Source organism: Phascolarctos cinereus, unplaced genomic scaffold (assembly GCF_003287225.1).
Source record: "Phascolarctos cinereus isolate Bilbo 61053 unplaced genomic scaffold, phaCin_HiC Scaffold_1;HRSCAF=81, whole genome shotgun sequence".
Lineage (NCBI taxonomy): Eukaryota > Metazoa > Chordata > Mammalia > Diprotodontia > Phascolarctidae > Phascolarctos > Phascolarctos cinereus.
The window spans coordinates 36,631,826-36,653,412 of record NW_027555514.1 but is presented as its reverse complement, the minus strand read 5'-3'; the positions used below and the strand labels follow the sequence as shown (position 1 = coordinate 36,653,412).

At 40.5% G+C, this 21,587-nt stretch overlaps 1 protein-coding gene across 3 annotated transcripts in view; it reads left to right on the top strand.

Annotated features, from left to right (window-relative positions):
- The window catches only part of PLCL2 (phospholipase C like 2), a 235,856-nt gene extending 234,319 nt beyond the window's left edge, over positions 1 to 1,537 (top strand). For all 3 annotated transcript variants that reach the window (XM_020987210.2, XM_020987211.2, XM_020987212.2), the window contains one exon: positions 596 to 1,537. In XM_020987210.2, the coding sequence (XP_020842869.1) occupies positions 596 to 778 (183 nt within the window). In that variant the 3' untranslated portion in view covers positions 779 to 1,537. The remainder of the gene's footprint in view (positions 1 to 595) is intronic.
- The last annotated feature ends 20,050 nt before the right edge of the window (positions 1,538 to 21,587 follow it).

The following is a 21,587-nucleotide window of genomic DNA, read 5'->3' as shown; positions in this document are numbered from 1 at the left end:
CCACCATCATCCCCACACCAAAAGTAGGAATTTCTGTGTTTCAGTGAGTCTCTGGGATGAGCGAATAGAAGATCCAGGCCTGAAATCCTGCCATCCTAGCTGAGCTGGGTCCTCAGGGAGCCTTACTGTCCCATTGGGTCATAAAAGGCCTAAATATTTGGTTATGAAATATTTCTCAGGGCACAAAATGATGAGTAACCAGCTCTTAACCTTTGTGGGAAAGCTGTTATTGGCTTCAAAAAAGTAAATTTTAAAAGAAAGAAAAGTTGGGGGAAGGATGAGAAATAATACAAGAAAGAAGAGTAAGAGTGTGAAAGGTCAGGGAAATGACGACCATGGGGAGAGTTTTCTTCCCAGACAGATTACATCTTTATTTCCCAGACTCCTTCAGAAATGCTATTGAAAACAGTTTGGGGGAAAAACGGACTCCTGTTTTCTGGAAGTTGATCCAACCATTTGGATGCAATGCCAGAGAGAAAGAAATATGGTATCTCCCTACCTCAAAATATTTTGGTTACAGTGGACAAATTGCCTGCTTTCCAGGCTGCTGTTGCAGAAACACCCATAACTAATATCTGTGCATTTGTTCTTCCAGGGGCAGGCTGATCTTCTGAAATATGCTAAAAATGAGACATTGGAGAACCTGAAACAAATCCATTATGCTGCTCTCTCCTGTGGACTGAATAAACCAGGCACCGAAAACTCGGACTCGGCCCCCAAGACGAGGAGGAGCCTGGAGGTCATCCCGGAAAAAGCCAACGATGAAAACGGAGAATGATGGAGCTCTCGCCTAGTCATTATGGAGTTTATAACTCTAGGACCAACTGTAGGCGCACGGGACAGACACTGGCTTTGCACTCACTAATGAAAATTCTGTTTGGAATCTTAAAGCACAACTGGAATAGTTCATTGCAGTCTATTACAACTGTGAATGTACGTAGCAATTCTGCGTGTGAAGGCGAATAAATTGTTTCAAAAGAAATTATGTTACTGGCCAAAATATGCTATATTTGTGTAACAGATGTCATAATTCAGTAACAGTGCGAAGAACAGATCATTCGTCATAGTTCCATTGAGAAACAAACTCGTTTTTCTTGAACAAAAGCATTACAGTTGGCGTGGCTTGACAAATGGTGTTGGAGGGAGCGGGGGGGGGGGGAGCCAACACATTTGTCTGGGTGTGTGATTTTCTGCTGATCCGAGGTATTAAGGGTGACAAATGATTTGGGGGGGGTATGCTTGCTGAGCCATAATTAAAAAGGAGAATGTAATTGGACGGTGCTCCCTGACGTCTCAGGGCACTCCGGGAGACCCCGTGGGGTACAAGGAAGACGAGCGATCGATCCTCAGGCCTCCATCTCCAGATGTGTGTGATTTCCGCCGGAGCGTTTCTGCAAACTTGTCTTTCGAATGTACAAGTGACCAAATTGCAAGCAACACATTGTAAATAGTTTTTCATTGTGTGAAGTGATGTGTTCACATTAAAAAACAAAGTTTTATGATATTTCTCCCATACCAGTAAAAGCTTTTAACTAAAGTTTAACTTTTTTATTTATTTTCTAGTTATAAAAAAAATGATGGCTTTGAAGAGAGAAGCCATCGACTGGGGAAGGTCCCACACGTCAAAGGCAGGACATGAATGGAGATCTTCCTATGTTCTGAGGCCAGCTCTCCATCTAGCCTATTACTTTTTTTTTTTTGAGGCAGTCAGGGTTAAGTGACTTGCCCAGAGTCACACAGTTAGCAGGTATCTGGGGCCAGATTTAAACTCAGGTTCCCACTGACTGCAAGGCTGGTAGCTCTGTCCACTGAGTCACCTAGCTGCCCCTATCCTACTACTTTTAAGAATAGATCATACCTCAGCCAAGAGCTTAGTCGACCATGTATCTCTGGGTTGTTTTGACTTCATTTTTATTATAAGGTTTTTGATGATTTTAGTTCATGGGGACTGATTGATGTCCAACCCTTCAGCCCTTAGCTCAATGCTTCTGATGGCCCAGTCAGCCAAGGATGCCATGGCCCAGTAGGAAAAGGCAGAAGGAAATCAGAAGGCTGAGAGGAGATGACACTGTTGTGTAGCCAAGTTAGGTTTTTCATCGAACAACTGGTTTTCACAAATCAGTGAGTCTCTGATCCGTTTCTTTACTTGAGACTGCATTACCACTTATAACAAACCAAGATGGCTTTTCAGTATTTTGAAAGATTAAAAGCGCTCAACACCTTCCCTGGCCCCATCTGGAGAGAATGAAGAAGGAGGGGAAAATCAGCAGTGTTCCTGATTATGTTAGAGATGTGAATTCTGCTAAGATTGAGGGATCGCCAGGGGAATACACAAGTATGCAAAGGATTTGTGTCTGTTAGCGTGGGAAATTCCTGGTACCACCATAGATCTCTCTCACAATCTGCCAGTGACTTAGGAGATGAGTCTTGAGAGTTTCCTGAGCCTCAGTGAGGCTGAGTGACTTACAACCAATTAAATCAATAAACATGTATTAAGTGCCTGCCATGTGCCAGGCACTGTGCTAAGCTCTTGGGATACAAAAAGAGGCAAAAAAGTCCTTCCTCTTGGGGAGCTTACAATCCCATAGGGAAGACAAAAAAACTATATACAAGATAAATAGAAAATAATTAAGAGGGGTTAAGAAAGGCTTCTCGTACAAGATGGGATTTGAATTAGGATGTAAAAGAAGCCAGGGAGGTCATTAGAGAGGAGGAAGGAGAGTGTCCCAGGCATGGAGGACAGCCAGGAAAAAATGTCTGGAGCAGAGAAATGGGATATCTTGACCATGGGGCAGCCAGGAGGCCAATGTCACTGGACCAAAGAGTATATGTCAGGGAGTAAGGTGTAAGAAGACTGGAAAGGTAGGAGGGGCGGCTATAAAGGGCTTTGAATGCAAACAGATGATTTTTTTATTTGATCTTGGCGGTAATAGGGAGCCACAGAAATTTACTGAGTAGGTGGGTGACATGGTCAGACAGGCACTTGAGGAAGATCACTTTGGTGGCTGACTAGAGGATGGATTAGAGTGTGGAGAAACTTGAAGAAGGTGGACCCTCCAGCAGCTATTGCAATAGTCCTGGTGTAAGGGGATGAGGGCCTGCGCCACAGAGGTGGTAGTGTCAGAGGAGAGTAGGGGACATATTCAAGACATGTTGAAAAGGGGAAATCAACAGGACTTGGCAATGGCTTGGATAGGGGAGGTGAGAAATAGTGAGGAAGCCAGGATGACTCCTAGGTTGTGAGCCTGGGGGACTATGAGGATGAGAATGCTCTCCACAGTCATAGGGAAGGTGGGGAAGGGGAGGATTTGGGGAAAAGATAATGAGTTCCGTTTGGACATGTTGAATTTATGATGTCAACCGGACATCCAGTTTGAAATGTCTGAAAGGCAGCTAGAGATGCAAGATTGGAGGTCAGCAGAAAGATTTGGGGCAGGATAGGTAGATTTGAGAATTATCAGCATAAAGATGGTAATTCAACTCACCAAATGAAATGGTATAAAAGGAAAAGAGAAGGGGGCCCAGGACAGAACCCTGAGAGACAGCTATAGTTAGAAGGTGTGATCTTGAAGAGGATCCAGCAGAGGAGACAGAGAAGGAGTGGGCAGAGAGGTAGGAAGAGAGCCAGGAGAAAGCCATGTCTCCACCACCTACAGAGTATCAAAGAGGAGAGAGTCAACAGTGTCAAAGGCTGCAGAGGGGGCAAGGAGAGAGAGGATTGAGAAAAGGCCATCGGATTTGGCAGCTGAGAGATCATTAGTAACTTTGGAGAGAGCAGGTTCGGTGAAATGGTGAGGCCAGAAGTGGGATTGTGAGGGCTCAAGAAGAGAGTGAGAGGAGACAAAGTGGAAGCACCGATTGTAGATGGCCTTTTTGAAGAGTTTGGCCACAAAGGGCAGAAGAGATATAGGATGATAGCAGGGATGGAAGGATCAAGAGAAGTTTTTATTTCTGAGGATCAGAGAGACATGGTTATGTTTATAGGCATTAGGGAATGAGCTAGCCAGACAGGGAGAGACTGAAAATAAACGATTGAGTGAGGATGACAGAGGAAGCAATCTGTTGGAGGAGACAAGATGGAATGGGATCGCTTGAGCAGGTAGGAGGGGTTAGCCTTGCTAAGACATAGGGCCACCTCATCATGTGAGACAAGGATGAAGGAGGAAAGACATATGAGTGACATGAGATGAGGAAGAGGGGAGAAGGGGCTCATGATAAAATTTGTTCTGTACAATACAAGGGAAGGGTGGGGAAGTAGGAGCCATGGGAGGTTTGAGAGATGAAAATGTTAGAAAAGCCCCTGTGCAGGGTGGGATAGAAACAAGATGCCTTCAAATATTTAAATTCAGAGGAGAAATTAGACCTTTTCTGCTTGGCCCTGAAGGGCAAAAACTAGGAGCAATCAGTGGAGGTTGTAGGGAAGCAGATTTCAACTCAACATAAAAAAAGTATAATTAGAGCTGCCCCCAATGGAATGAGCTGCCTTATAGAGCATAATAAACTTCCTATTATGGGTAGCCTTGGAGCAGAGGCCACATGACCACTTGTCAGGGATGTTTTGGGGAAGATTTCACAGATGACTTTGGCTTTTGAAATCAAGGCTAAAATCAAGGTTTCTTCCAATGATGAGATTCTATGATTGTTCCAAATTTCTTCACTATGGTCTCTCCCAGTATGCCCCACTGAAAGGAGTCAACATTATTGGCATAAATTCTTCAAATAAAGTAGGCATCACACACACACACACACACACACACACAATTGAAGTTGACACCAAAGCAATTTTAGTTTAAATTTGAATATTGTATTGATCATGTATTTTTCTTTTTTTCTTGGATAGTTGAGGCAAGCTTTTGCTAGCAATGTTCCATAGTGGACCATGTTTTTACTGTCGCATAATTGACTCAGAGACATAAAGAATATGAGATCCCAATATGCTTCTAGTTTGTTGACTGCTTTGGTTTCAATGGCCCTCTTCTAAGAAGTCATCTTTAATGTATATGTCAAAATTATATAAGGTTTCTTGAAAGATGTAATAGCAGAGACAACCTTCCAGTGCTATGGTGACGATCCCAATGGCCTTATTCAATGCACCTCTGATGTAGTCAATATCAAACAAGTGATAAAACAGGAAGAAGTATGCTAACCAAATGTGTTTATTAATGGCTTAGGGGAGAATCAGTGCATGGTACTGGTTGAGTTGGGATGGCCTTTAGGTCCTCTGGATGGGACACTGTGCTAATAGCATTAAGGGCCTGATCCTCCTAAATTAGGCCATAATCACTCAAAAGAACTTGGTGCAGCCGTCCACATAGAAAAAAACAAGTGGATGAAGATTATTGCTTGTCCAGTCAATGATATGTAGTTGAATGGACAGCCTATAGAGCTCACCAGATAGACAGATGATAGGTAGATGTGTGTGTGCATATGTACATACACATATACATTTGTGGATACATACACACATATGTATCTGCATATGTATATCTAGATTTATATACACACATATCTATCTGTATGAGTGTGTACATTTGTATGCATGTGTGTCTTGGACAAATGCAGCAAATGAACAATGAATTGAGCCCACAATTGAACAAGAGGAGAAAGGAGGGCTGAATTGCTTTTGGGAAAGTGCAGTGTTCTTTCAGTGACCCTGAGCTTCCCCCTCAATCAAAGGCCCCTTTTTAATTCATTCTCCTAATGTTGTTGTATGGCTATAAGTCATGAAATCCTACCATCTCTGAAGAACTGAAATTGTGGATCACCCAAAGGGCAAGGGAGAGATGGGCCATAGGCAGGAGCAGGCTGCAGCACATTGCAAACAAGAGATTACAAAGAAGTTGGGAAAATGATGGCATCAAAGAAATGTATTGGAGAAAGAGAAGATCAGGTGTTCACACAGCAAGGGCTAGCTGGTGGATGGGCCCGTGCTCCATTGGTATTTTCTCAATGTCAAGAAAACACAAGGCAGGCCTTTGGCATGCTAAGAAGACCTAACTAAGAGGAATTTCACGGGAAGGGCAAGTATAGATAGGCTGTAATCATCATCATTGGGGGGAATACCTACATGGATGGGATCGTGGATCTATTTAAGGACTGAATATTTGTCATGTAAGTACAAGAATATTTATTAGACAGGAAGCCAGGGTTAGGATAATAACATTGACAACAAAGAAATGCCAGAAACAGCAATAATAATGAAGGTTGCAAAAAGTATAAATCTAGTGGCCAGAATTATATACCAGAAGCTCATTACCCTCCATAAACTAACAAATCCTCATACTAAAATGCAGAACTCAAACTATCCTGGAGAGTTCAACAAGACTGAAGCATTATCACACATTTTAATAGATATTGCCATGCTGAATATTCACTATCTCCAAATTCTGTGAAATGAAAAAAAGCCAAAATATAGAGACCTAGCAGAAGGAATCAAAACCATGTGGTAACAGGATGTGGTAGATCCCGTTATCCTATCTGCTACTGGTGTTCTCACACTGTGAGTCTAAAGAAGATGAGTTTGCAAATCAACACTTTATTCAATTTCAAAAATCAAGACTAGGTCCACCTGTGCAACAATCTTTAGAACGTTAAGTAGAAAAGGAGAATATTAAGACAGTGATTTCCAAGTCCATTTCTACCTGTATTCCATTAAAAAAAAGAGAATAAGACAACGATGAAAATAATCATATCTGACATTTATGCTCTGCTTTAACATTTACAAAGCGTATGACACATTTTCTCCCACTCTTCTTGGTTTCTGCCCATGATTGTGGATGAGGGCTCCTTTGCTCAAACCTACCTGGCCTCTAATCCTGTGGCACACTCATTAGCTTCATCCATCCAAATGAAGAATGTCAATCCAAGCCATTGGCATCTCTAAATGTTAGTATTCTCTGTGGTAGTGTAATGGCCTGTCTGATTGTATCTTTAAATCCTCTTTCTTCGATTCTTTGGTGGATCCATGATCTCAACAGACTCCTTATTCCCTCCACTAGTAGAGATCACAGCCCCTTTACAGATTCTCACCCTGTACAATTCTTGTCCATGTCTTTCTATATATAACCCTCTAGAGAGGATCTGCCCAACACACTGGAGGGCTTTGTACTCTTGGATCGAGATTTTGTGCCATCATGTAGGAAGTGGACCATCAATGCTCACTGTATGACTGGCTTACTTCCTTTTTCAGTCATATTTATCTCTGATGATGTCTTTATGCCACTTTGCCCTCATAAGTGATCTTTGACAAAATGCTGTGCTGGATATTATCTCACCACATGTCTTTCCATTGGGTTTCGGTTGGAATCATCTGTAATTATGATTCTGAGGTCTTATTATTCCATAATTCACTGCTACATAGAGATAGCTCACTGGAAGAATAATTCAATTCTTCAAGGATCAATGATTTCATTAGCATGTGTTCTCCTTACTCCTACGCAGATTGGGGCCCTTCTATAATTTATTAAATGGTCTTTGAGAGTTACTTTGCCCAAAGTAATTGTCATCCAGCAGCCTACCTGTAACCTCTAAAACTTGACTCATCTGCTCCAGCATATGGAGTTTCTCCTCAGATCCTTGTTCAAAGCCTTCCTGGCTTGGTAAGATTTGCCAAAGCTGGCATTCCATTGGCATAGCCTTCAAGAACCCAGGGATATTTTCACACTGTGATGAGATATCATAGTTGGACTTTAATGAAGTAAACATCATCAAGAAAATATTGGTGTCAGAAAGCTAGGGAATGACAAGCATTTAAGTGATTACTGTGTGCCAGGCACTGTGCTAGGTGCTTTAGAAATACTATCTCTTTTCTTTTTTCTTTTTTTTTACTTTAGAGGCATTTGGGGTTAAGTGACTTGCCCAGGATCACAGAGCTAGTACGTGTCAAGTGTTTGGTCTGAGGCTAGATTAGAACTCAGGTCCTCCTGACTTCAGGGCCGGTGCTCTATCCACTGCACCATCTAGCTGCCCCATTACAAATACTATCTCATTTGATCCTCACAAGAACCCTATTAGATGGGTGCTATGATTAACCCCACTTTACAATTCAGGAAACTGAAGCAGATAGAGATTAAGTGATCTGCCCAGGGTCACACTGCTAGCAAATATCTAAGGCTGGATTTGAACCCAGCAATGAGTAGATTGGCATCAGTAAAATCATTTAAGCTTTTAGAGGCATTCTAGCCCAATTCATCATATGCAATTCAGGATCAAGCCTGTTACCCATTAAGCAACATCTGTGTGTGTGTGTGTGTGTGTGTGTGTGTGTGTATGCACACAATACACACATATATACAATGCATACATATATGGATATGTCTATATACATACACATGTGTATATACTATGTGTGTATATATCTTAGATGGTGTATAAACATATATGTATGTATGCATGCATGTGTATCTATATGTATATAGACCATCTGTTGAAGATAGATAGCTCTTAGACAGATGGGGTATATGTAATTGTGTCTATTCATATGTAGTGAAATAACTCAATAGGCTGCCTTTCTAAGTGTATGTTAGAATTTGGGCAGCATGCATTCTCTATCCACTTTGTTTTTCCAGTATGGATTGCTAGGATATCCTCTTGAACGACCACAGAGATCCCTAAGAAGCCTCTGTAGCCTTCTAGAGCTTACCACAATCAGTACAGTATCATTCACAAACAGGAACATTCTAAGGTCTTTTCCTGCCCTTGTTACTGGATCCCTCTTCTATTTGGACTTTGCACAAGATATCATCCATAACAACAGAAAGCACTGGAAGTGAGTATGTCTCCTTGTTTTTTGTCTTCTTGAGGTCAATATCCAGTAGATCAAAGTCACCTGGGGTCATGTTTGTATATCCGTTTAGTTTTTAAATTTTGTAAGGTGTGCAGACTTTATTTTCAGCTTGAATTTATCATCTCAAATGCTTGATAAGTTATTTATGAGCTTTGGTACTACCTGTTTTCCGTTACAAGCATGCAACTTTTAGCCCAATAGGTGGGAAGACCTCTTAAACCCAAATATTTCATTATTTTGCCTCAACCGAAGCATGAACTGGAAATACAGCTAAGACAGGGAGAAATTGTAGCTCTTCATGGGCTGGTTCTTTGCATTAGTCTGAGAAGAGATTCAGTTCTTAACCATCGTGGAGGGGGGTGCATCCATAACATGAACAAGGGACAAGATGGGGAAATTTTTCCAGCTCCCAAACACCTTCCTAGTAAACCTTTTCGGTGAAAATCCACATTGTGAGAAGCACATATTCTATCCATATTCAAGGGCAAAAATGGATCACAAAGCTATTAGGCACTATTTTAATTTTAGTTATACCCCAACTCTCCCCCTTTGTGCCCAATTAATATAGATAATTGAATTGATGATGATAATAGATAGATTTTATATGTGTTTCATGTGTATACATACCCATAATAATAATAGGATTTGCTCAGATTTGTTTCGGAGGTGGGGGGGGAGTAATTTAACAACAAATTTAAAATAATGACTTGCATGTTGTGGCTAATATTGAATAATTAGTCAACATTGAATAGGATAATGTTAGCACTTACTCACTGATTCTTAATCTTCAATGTAAAGTAAAATGTCTCATTTTCTGGGGTGATTGTAGAAAAGATATTCTCTATTTACAAGATACCCTCAATCAGGTTGGCAATTCACAATTTATTTTTCATTCCACTGAATTCACTCCTTCCCCTCTTCCTTATCTCTCTAAAATTAATGTCAAGTATTCATCTTAAAATTTAAATGCATTAGTGTTCACTAAAAAGAAAATAATTTCCCCATATTGTTTTCTATCTGATTCAAAAATAAATTCAATAATTCAATAAACATTTATTAATCATCTCCTCCACCCAAGGTGTTGTGTTGGTATTGAGTATAAAATGACAAAGATGGCAATATTCCAACATTCCTTCAAGTCCTCTATGTGTGACTTACTCAACAAACTGACTAATGTGATTAAGGCTATCCTTCTGTCAGGCAAGTGTTGTACTGGTTAGTGAGTCAAAGGCAACCTTGATGAATATATTTAGTAGAATTTCACAAAGGTCAGTCTTGAGGTTAATACTATATAGTGTATCTATTCATGGACAATTGAGAGATATGTTTTTGGAGTACACTTAGCCACCTTCATTCCCATGCTTGGCTGCCTCAGGTAGGACTGAGCTGGGAAGAAGTCAGATCTAGGAACAAAGAAGCTGAATGTGTGCATGTCAGAATTTGTGCATGTATGCAAATGTGTGCCTGATTCTGTCTTAACTACCTTCCCAAGCCAAATATAAATTATTTTTGACTATCTGTTGTATTAAATTATCTTTGCTTCTCTTTCCTTCACCAAGCATGGATCATCTGAGTTCACCGTGTTCTAGTAATAATTTTTTAATGACTTAGATGAATCATAGAATCTTCAAGGTAGAAGAGACATAAATATAAAATGAGCTATGACTGTATTTGTACATGGTTAACAGAAGAGGTTGGGGAGCTCTTGGTGGTAAACTAAATATGAGTCCCTTGGACTAAATATTCATCATGAAAATGCAAAAGGAAATGTAGTAACTGCAGTGTTTCATAAAGTGTGTCACCAAAGGAGATTCTCTCCTTGATAAAATAAAGGTTGGACCAGATGACCTCTAAGACCCCTCCCAGCTCTGATAAGCTAAGAGTCAATAATTTATGGATTCCCTATGGTTACATACATGAAAAACAAGGTTAGATACCAGTCTTCCTAGAATGTTATCATTGCAGTCTAGTTTGTAGACAGGGGAATGGATTTGACACCTTATCAGTATTCATTATGATTCTATTACTCCCTCCCCCCCCCAACACAAGTGAAAACTGATGCATACAATATAAATTATGTGATAAACAAGAAGTTCAAAAAATTGAACTACTTTGATTGACTGAACTATCCAGTACTAGGGACTAAATTTGTGCTTTTATTGTCATAAAGAACTCCCAGATGAACAAGCTTCCTATACCAAGTGCAAGTTAGCACTTTTGAGTCTGAGAGAGCTGCCTAGAATACTGAGAAGTTGAGGGATTTGCATAGGGTCATATAGCCAATACACGTCAGAGGCTAGACTTGAACCCAAGTCTTCATGGCTTTATGCCCAGCTCTCTATCCGTTATGTCATTCTGCTTCCCTTTTAAAAGAGTTTGGACCAGATCTTTATTGACTTAATGAGTGATTAAATTTAGTTTTTAGACACAGCAACTCATGGGTATCATCTACCATGCCATGGAGAAGGTTATGATTTCTCTTGGCAGAAAAAGTACCAGCAGCAATGAAATTGCTTTTTAAAGCAAATTATTTATGTTATCTGCTCAATGAATGCTTTAGAAGATTTGGAAGAATCTTTCCAAAGGCAAAATATACTAAGGCTAAATAAACCAGAAACTTTGATTCTGGCTTTGACATCATGCCTTCTAAGGATAAGTTGATGGAACCTGGATTGTATAGCCTAGAGAAGAGAAAACTCAGCCATGTCCTTGTCTTCAAAGGGATGGAAGAGGAATCACATTTGTTCTGCTTGGATTGAGAGGCCAGAATGGATTAATGGGTGGAAATTGTTGGGAGACAGATGTAGGCTATCAAAGGGAAAATTTTCTAAGATTGTCAATGGATAATCTTCTTACACACTTGGCCATTCCTACTTTTCAAAGAAGGAAAGAGATGTGCGTTATAAAATCATAGAATCTTAGAGTTGGAAGGGTTCTCTGAGGCCATCTACTCAGATGCATACCTGAACAAGAATGCCTCTACATCATACCCAACCAAAGATCATCCAGTCTATGGGTGAAGATTTTATGGAAAAGCAACCCACCAACTCCTGAAGCAACCAATTCCATTTTGGGATTACTCTGATTTTGGGGGAGATTTTCCTTATATCAAGCCTAAATCTCCTTCTCTGTAACTTCTGCCCACCGCAATTTGTTCTACACTTGACTGCCAACAGAACACATCTAATCCTTCTTCTAGGTGACAGCTTTTCAAGACAGCTATCACATCACCTCCCTTATGTCTTCTCTTCTCTAGGCTAGACATTGCCAGATCCTTCAACTGGCCCTCATAAGGCATAATCTTGAGGCCTTTCACCATCTTGGCTGCTTACCTCTAGACCCTCTCTGGCTTATCAGTGTTCTTCTTTCACTGTGGCTCCTAAAACTGAACACAGTCTCCTATGCATGGTCTGACCAGTGTAAGTACATTTTCCCCTAAAGAGTTGATTATGGACTTTCTTAATGGTATGATTCCAAAGGAGACATCTCAAAAAACCACCGTCATCAAAATTCAATGAAAGCAAACCCTTAGGATTCATTTCAAATGACATCTCAACATTAGTAACAGACACATATAATTTCTGTCTGCAATGTTTTAGATTTCTCCAAGAAATGAACATATACAATTATTGCCTTTTCCCAGTTGATAGGTACTTGAATTATTTCTAGTGCTTTTCTACCACAAAAAAAATGTTACTATTCATATTTTGGCATATAAGGCACCATTCCCTTTTCTTCTGAACTCCTTGGGGCTTATGCCCAGTAGTGATATTGCTATCAGTGGATATGTACAGCTCAATAGCTTTTCTATTATTATTCCAAATAGTTTTCCAGAATAGTAGAGCTAAATTGTTGCCTCCTCTGTAAGATTGTAAGCTCCTTGAGGGCAGGGTCTATCTTTTACCTCCCCAGTGCTTAGCACAATCCTTGGCACATAGTAGGTGCTTAATAAATGTTTATTGATTGGTCAATTAATTCAATTTCTAGCTCTGCCATTAGTAGAGCTTGCCTCTCTTTGCACAGACCCTCCAACATTCATCATCCCCTCTTGTCATCTTTGCCAATCTGGTTAGAATGAAGTGAATCCCAAGTTATTTTAATTCACATTTATATTATTGCTAATTATTTGAAACACTGTTTCATATAATTTTGATATTTTACATTTTAAAACTGCTTATTCATGTTCACTGAACAATTCTCTATTTAGGAATGACTTTGGTTCATATGAATTTGTATCATTTCCCCATATATCTTAGCTAGACAACCTTTTTCAGATATATTTACTACAAAGATTTTTTCCCCATCAATACCTTTTCTTCTTAGTCTAGCTAAATTGATTGTGTTTGTGCAAAAGCACTTTAAGTATATGTAATCAAAATTATCTATATTATCTTCAATGGTTCCATCTGTCCTTTGTTTAAGAACCTTCCCTATAACCCTAATTGTGAAAAATTCCTTCTTCTAATCTCCTCTATTTTTTTATATCACCTTTTATATTTAGGTCACATATCCATTTGGAGCTTAATGTATTATATGGTATCAATAAATCAATCAGTAAACATTTATTAAGCTCCTACTATGTGCTAGAGACTGTACTAAGTGTTGGGTATAAAATGATGATCTATACCTAATTTTCACAAAACTACTTTCCAGTTTTCCTTGTAGTTCTTGCTGCAAAGGGACTCTTTATGTTTCTGTATTTATGAAATACTAGGTGAGGGCTTCTGATTCTTGCCTACTTTATCAGGTTTCATTTATCAACTTTTCAGTTATTTAACCAACACCAAATAGTTCTGATGATTAGTGCTAAGCATCATCTCCAGGCCTGTAATGAACTAATCTGGAACCCAGAAGAAGGGCCACAAAAAGTTCCCTAGACTAGTGGAGATATCAAGGTAAGGTGATAGAGGGAAAGCTTTGGGAAAATTCCTTGGTCATGGGTTATATGGCCCCATGGTGGGGGAGAGGAGGAACGTATTAACTCTGGGAATGTTGACCACGAGGTCACTAGTAGGGAGTGCCTTGGGAAAAGCCTGGGTTTCTCCATCCTAGTTATGGCTCTAATTAGATCCATATATTTTTCTAGTCTGGAATCATCATTCCTACTCATGGCACCTCCAGAAATTTAGTCTAGGAAAATATTTTTTTTGCCCATTCTCAGTTCAGAAAATCCAATTTTTATGAAGCCTTCTCCACCTTCATAGAATGGGCATGGAGTTAAGACTGAGAATTTTTCTTTCATTTCTATTAACAGTTGTTGCCTTTTAAATAAAGAAGGTCCTATGAAGAGCTGCAGTTTTCTGCAGACTGTCTATTTAGATATATAAATTCTGCAGGCAAATCACCTTTATAACCCATAGGACATTCAGAATTCCAGCTCACACACAGTTCTGCTGGTGAAATGTTTTCTGGATGATTTAAGTATGTTAATAAACTCCACCAACCATATGAGATTATTAAATGTTATATAACTTTTCATTGGAACACATTGAAAGCTTCAAGAATATTGAATGCTTTCATGGATGAACATCTGCTATCCTAACTTGCATAAATTCTTAGAATATTCACATCTTTCTATGATTATAGATGACACAAAGCTGGAAGGGAGAGCTAACACACTAGACAACAAATTAGATTTTAAGAATTGTTGGCAGGCCAGAACATTTTGTCAAATGGAATGAGACTAAATGTAATAAGAATAATGTAAAGTCTTCACATGGGTTCAAAAAATAACCTTCCCAAGTACAAGATGGAGGTTATGTGTCTGGACAGTGGTTCAGGTGAAAGAAATTTGGAGATTTTTTAGCAGACTCTAAGCTTAATATGAGTCAAAAGTATGATAGATCATTTAAGAAAATTAATGCAATCTTAAACTATATTATAATAAGAGAGGCCTAGTATCTGAGACTAGGGAGGAAATAGCCTTTCTGTACTCTGCCCTGGTCAGATCATGTACTGGTCCAGTTTGGGTCCCCACATTTTAATAATGGCATTAATAAATTAGAGAATGTCCAGAAGACAGTAAACAAGATGATGGAGGACTTCTATTTTATACCACATGAGAATTAGTTGAAGGCTCTAGGCATGTTTCATCAGGAGGACAGGTTGAGGCACGGGCATGTTGACTGTCTTCTGGTATTTGCAGGGCCACCTTGGGGAAGAGAAATTAGACTGGTCCCAAAGACCATAGAGCTTTCTTCCTACCATGCTTAACTCAATCTTTCTGAGACCCTCTACTGTCCTCTTCTTAGCTGAGTAGTCAGAGACGGGAACAAATTCTTATTCATAATTTGGGTCATAAATCTTGCATATTTGTTTTTCATAAAGAAACCATCCAGTCTTAGTCAGGAAACATTCCACATGGAGGAAGAACTAAGAGAAGGGAAGAAGTAAGGAAAAAAACCTTCCTAATGATCAGGGCAATCCCCACGTGGGATGGGTTGTATCGGAAGTTAGTGGATCCTCTTCTCTTGAGGTCTTTAAACACCTTCTCAAGTGCATAGCAGAGGAGGTCTTCTTCAGGAATGGGTTGGACTAGATGGGATCTGAGATCCTTCCAAGTCTGAAATTCTGATATTCAGAAACAAAATAACATAGATGAAAGGGCTTTGTAACTTGAACTTGCTACATACAAAGACAAGGAGGCATTTTTGTTATGACATATAGGCCACCAGAACGCACTGGGGACCTGAAAGAGCAAATGTGCCTTCCCAAGTTCAACTTCCAAGGAGCTGGATGGAGGCAGGGAGAAAGATGGAGCCCAAGAGGAAATGAATGTGGCAACAGAGATCCCTTGGGCAACGGGAGATGGGGGGGGTGGAAGCAGAAGCTTCATCAGAAAGAAACTGAAATTACTGAAGTTATAGAAGGCAGACAGAATATTGCAACATCTCTTGGGGGTTTTCTCAACCTTTGAATTGAGTGAATGGGGAAATAAACTCAACCATTTCAACCGAAAGCAGCACAACTACAGGAGCACAGGGAGGTGATGGGGACAGCCAGTGCAGGGATGGGGGGTGGGGAAGGGCAGAGAGTGATGAGCAAGCGAATGCTCCCTACAGCTGACTCATCAACCCCACAGAATCCTCAGCCAAAGGGTGCTCTCTCCTATCCCTACTTGATAGGCCCCATGGAGTGTTTCCTGCCTAAGGCTCGATGATTTCTTGCAAGATTCATGACCCAAGTTATGGACAAGAATTTATTCCCCTCTCTGACTGCCCAGCTAAGAGGAGGATAGAAGAAGGTCCCAGAAAGACTGGGTTAAGTGTGGTAGGATGAGGCAGCTAGATAGTGCAGTGGATAGAATGCCAGGCCTAGAGTCGGGAAGATTCATCTTCCTGAGTTCAAATCTGGCCTCAGACACTAGCTGTGTGAGCTTGTTTGCCTCAGTTTCCTCATCTGTAAAATGAGCTGGAGGAGGAAATAGCAAACCACTCCGGTATCTCTGCCAAGAAAACCCCAAATGGTGTCACGGAGAATTGGACATGACTGAAATAACAACATGGTAGGAAGAAAGCCTTACGTTCTTTGGAAATTGTAAGGCAGCATGGAGGGCTCTGTTGGGAAGAATCCTTGCTTTTACCAGTATTGTATAAGGCATTGAAGTTGAGTGGCATAAATTCACTGATCTGGGTTACATTAGGTAGATGAAAAGGGAGGATATAAATTAACTGAACCATATGTTGGAAGCTAACTAAAACTGAGCTGGGTGCTGTTAGTCAAATTGAGTGATCTAAATTAGCTGAGCTGTCTGCTGTAAATGAGCTGACCTGAGTTATGTAAGGTAGCCAAAGTGGGAACTCTAGGTTAGCTGAGCTGGGCACAAGTGAAAAGTAGCTGAGCTGTAACTTAGTGGCAATGGATGTTGTAAGGTACTTGAGTGGTTATATAAGCTGCCTCAATTGAGTGCTTGCAGGTAGCTGACCTGGGTTCTGTGCATTTGCTGAGCTGGGGATTTGTGAGTTTAACTAGGTGTTGAAGAGGCAGTAGAGTTAGCAGGTACCTGGGCTGCATGACATTAGGTAGAAAAGGTGATTGTTGGAAGGAAGCTGAGGGTGTGGAAGGTAAAAGTAGCTGAGCTGGGGGCTAAGAGCTAAGAGGTGGCGAGCTGGGGACTCGAACGGCACAATGGGCTTTGATAACTAGAATCTAATGTCGCTTACCTCTATCTGTCAGATGCAATGGCTACTAGATGAATAACTCTTACAATGACAAAGCTACTTCGAGTTTTTCTCAGAATTCTTAAAAAAGAAAAATAAAAATTTCTCAGATAGTTCTTTCTCATAAAAATAAAGCCCTTTGAGACAAAAAAAAATGTATAAGCATGAAAAACTCAGTGAGGTATAAATTTGTGTTTGGGGAAAGGTTCAAGTCCTTCCTAGGCAGCAACAAATATTGACAGTCAAACTCCAAATCAGCCCTCTTAGGCTCTCACTATCTCTTCACTGCCTTTCCTTTGGTATTGGACAGGATTGCATCATACTGGAAATCTCCCCATTCTTTAAAAGCAGAATAGGGGTGTATTTTGAGTCCTTCTCTAGAAAACGGAAATTTAGAAGTCCAATTCCTGGCTTTGAAGAATGCATTGACATGAGGAACCACAAAGGACATGAATCAATTGGTTGGCTGCCTCTCCCTGGGATGCCCTGGGAGTGAAGATGGAGCTCGGTGTAGCTTGACTGAAAATTTCCCGTGGCTCAGCAAAGGCCTTTCAGATCTGGGGAGCTGAGAAAGGTTCAGGCTAGATGATTTCTTCTCAGAGAGACCAGAATATTAACATGGTGGCATAGTGTATGGAATGTCATGCTGCGAGTCAAGGAGAACTGAGTTCAAATCCTACCTCAGACACTCAACCAGGGCAAGTCAGTGAGCTCTCTCAACTGTAAAATGATAATAATAGAACAACAATAGAGTTGTTGTGAGGATGAAATTAGGTAATATCTAAAGTGCTTGGCAAATGCTGTTTTATATCTCTGTCTATCTATCTATCTAACTATCTCTCAGGCTGCTGGGTGGGACAGTGGATAGAGTGTTGAGCCTAGAATCAGAAAGACTTATCTTCCTGAATTCAAATCTGGCCTCAGACACTTACTGGCTATGTGACCCTAGGCAAGACAATTCACTCTGCTTGGCTCAGTTTCCTCAAAATGAGCTGGAGAAAGAAATGGCAAACTATTCTAGTATCTTTGCCAAGAAAATCCCAAATGGGTCACATAGAGTTGGACACAACTGAAAAAGACTGAACAACAATACATGCATACATACATACATACATATATATATATATATATATATATGTATATATATACACACACACATATATGTGTATATATATACATATATGTATATATATACTATTACTTATATATTATAGTTATAGGTAAAATATTGTATGTATAGCTATTACTCTTTATATACAAGATCATTTCAAGATTCACAAAGGACTCATTAGATTCATTTTAACAATTCATTCTTGATAACTAGATTCTAAGGTTCATTTTTTCCTTATGCTTGATATACAAGAAGCCTACCTAAGGAGGAGCCTCCAAACAGATGGATGATTTGAGGGAGGGGGCTGAAAGAGGTCCTAGAGCAGCCCCTGCCCCTAATCCTCAAAGTGACTTGTGAGAGCAGGGAGGGAACTTAGAAGGAAACTTCCTTAGAAGACTTCCTTAGAAACTTAGAAGGAAACTTCATCTTCTTTCATCCCTTCCAGCTATAAATCCATGGACATGTTACACTCCATGCTCATATTCAAGAAGAGGACGAGTAGGCCACAGTCTGTAAGCTTCAAATGAGACAGTATTTGTAAAGCCTTAGCATAATGCCTGGCACATAGTAGGCACTTAGTAAATGCTTATTCCCTTCCCTCCCCCTCCTCTTGTCATGTGAAAATTCTATTTCTGAAGCATACAGGGAGTCTCTCTATCTGTAATGCTAAGTAATTACTGAGAGGACCTGCAGTCTGGAAGACCTAAGTTCAAATCTGACCTCAGACAGTGTGACCTTGGGCAAGTCACTTAACCCCTGTTTGCCTCAGTTTCTCTATCTGTAAAATGGGGATAATCATAGCACCTACCTCCCAGGATAAGTGAGGATCTAATGAGAGAGTAAGTAGAAAGCACTTAGCACAGTGCCTGGCACATAGTGAGGGCTACATAAATGTTTTTGTTGTTCAGTCATTTTTTTCAGCACGTCTGACTCTTTGTGACCCCATTTGGAGTTTTCTTGGCAGAGGTAACGGAGTGGTTTGCCGTTTCCTTTTCCAGCTCATTTTATAGATGAGGAAACTGAGGCAAATAGGGTGAAGTGACTTGCCCAGGGTCACACAGCTGCTAAGTGTCTGAGGCTAGATTTGAACTCAGGTAGATGAGTCTTCCTGACTCTAAGCCCTGCTCTCTATGCACTGTGACGCCACATAGCTGCCCCCTATAAATGTTAGCTGCTATTATTAATAATGATAATAACAATAACTAGCATTTGTAAAACCCTTTAAGGTCTGTAAAGCACTTTACATATATAATCTCACAACAGCGTCCTCTTCTGTAAAATGAGGGAATTGGATAATATTATTAAGAACCTACTGTATGCAATGCCTGAATATACAAAGTTGTCCAACTTCTTCATTTTTGGGGGAAGAAATCAGAATGAGGTCATGCAGGTAATAAAAGGTAGGATTTGAACCCAGCACCTCTCACTTCAAACCCTGAACATTGCTCCCTAAACTGCTCAGACAACTCTGTCATTGATCTGCCTCAATTTGCTTGAATCCCAATCAAAATGAAGCCTGGCCATCAATCCAGATTAATAAGCTTCCTAAACATCTGCCATGTGAAAATTAAGAATCACCTTGAGCCTATAAATTCCAAGTCTTTTCTGTGGTGTCAGATTTTATTAAGTGAAGGGCGGTGGGTAAACAGAAGCTGTGGGTTTCTCCTTGCTTTAGTTGCCTAAAGACTTTTTTTTTTTCCAAATGACAAAAACACCATAAATTCCTGTAGAAAAACGGGAAGCGCAGTTAGGTGCAGGATCATGTCCTGTTTCATAATAATCAGGCCGTTCGATGCTGGGTGAGCAGGGGTGAGCTGGGAGGTAGATAAAATCAACCACACTCGGGCTCCTCTCAGACCATGCAATCCAAAGCTCATGTATACTCCCTATTCCCACCTTATCAAGAGCAGAGTCCTCGATTTAGAGCCAAACTCTTTCGTTTTATAAATGAGGAAACCGAGACCCAAAGAAGGATTTCCTTCAAGGTCACATGGCTGGTAAGGAGTAAAGGCAGTATTTGAACCCAGATCCTTTGACACTAAAAAGCCAGTGTCCTTTCCACTATAGAATTCCTTCCCCATCTTGGATTTTTAGTAGTTAAGGTGTCATAGAATGTCCATTCAAGGATTTGGGGTGGAATCATATGTAATGGGTGGCTGCTGCATACACAGAACACTTGGAAAGGCACCTCTCCTCTTGGAGAAGGTGAGGAGCCTTTTTTCCAGGAGAATCATGATGACTTTAAAGGAAATCCCTTGGAGAGACTGAAACATGCATAGATATTCCGTAACTGGCTCCGGTTGGGAAACCAGAGTGCCGATGGCAGGCTCTTTACCAGCTGCATAGGCTTTTGAAAGGCTTAGCTGCCCTTTGGTCACTCTGGCCTCCATCCTTTCCAAGGCTTTGTTTGTGGTTGTACTCTTATGCTTATGGTGTCTGATAAGAGATGGTTCTGTGAAGAGAGAGGCCTTGGGGCTTTCTCCCTGTCGAGGCAATATGGCCCCAAGAAATGGGTCTCAGTCCTGATGCTGTGTGCTTTTTTCCCTTTTAGGTGAAGGAGATTACTCTAGTGGTTGGCAGACCCCTAGACCCCTAAGAACCTGGTGGTTGGAGTCCAGATCAGGTTTTACAGGCAGTCTGGCATGGATGCCCCAAGGAAGAGGAGTGACCTCTGGGAGTACCATCTGGACCCCAAGTCTGCAGTAACTGAGACAAGGACTCATCCAGCCATGATGGAGCCATTGGATATGAACTTGGGATCAATGCTATAAGGCAAAAAGAAGGAAGAAACAATATCAATCAATAAATCAATTATGAATTATTAATTAATTAATTTGCCTAATTTATTAATTTGCCTAATATGAGAACCAGTAAGATGTAGCAAATTACCTGAACAAAGGCCTTAAAGGCAGGAAGAACTGGGTTCAAATCCTACCTCAGACATATGCTGGGCCTTGTGACCCTGAGCAAATCACTTCCACCTCTGGTACTCTAGGAAGCTCTCAGAGATGGTAAGTCATAGAGAAGGTGCTGATCTGTGTTGGTGAAGGGAGTTTCCTCACCAGAATTCCTCGTATCAATGAGATTGCAAAGCCAGTCCTTATTCCCTATGCCCTACCACATGCCAGGCACTGGGGATACAAAAATGAAATGGTGTCTGCCTTCACAAAGCTTACATAATGATGTAAAGTGATTAGGAATGGAAATCACCCATGGCCAATGAGAGTTTCTAAGTATTTGTTAAGGCTACCAAGCAACCGGATATTTTTATTACTTTATCAGATACTTTCTTGGTTTTTGACACAGGAGACGTGTTCATGCTTCACAGAACAAACCACTTATCTCTATCTGCTGTCTTGGACCATGAACTGGACATCTTGTTCATTGACTTCAAATGAGAACAGCATTTATCAATTCAAGAAGCTACTTATCTGAATGGTCTCGCTGCCCCATATATGACTCCTATGCCTCACATTAATGGTGGCTGGCCATATACTTCTACACAGAGCTTAACATTCCAGCGAGCTGGGCA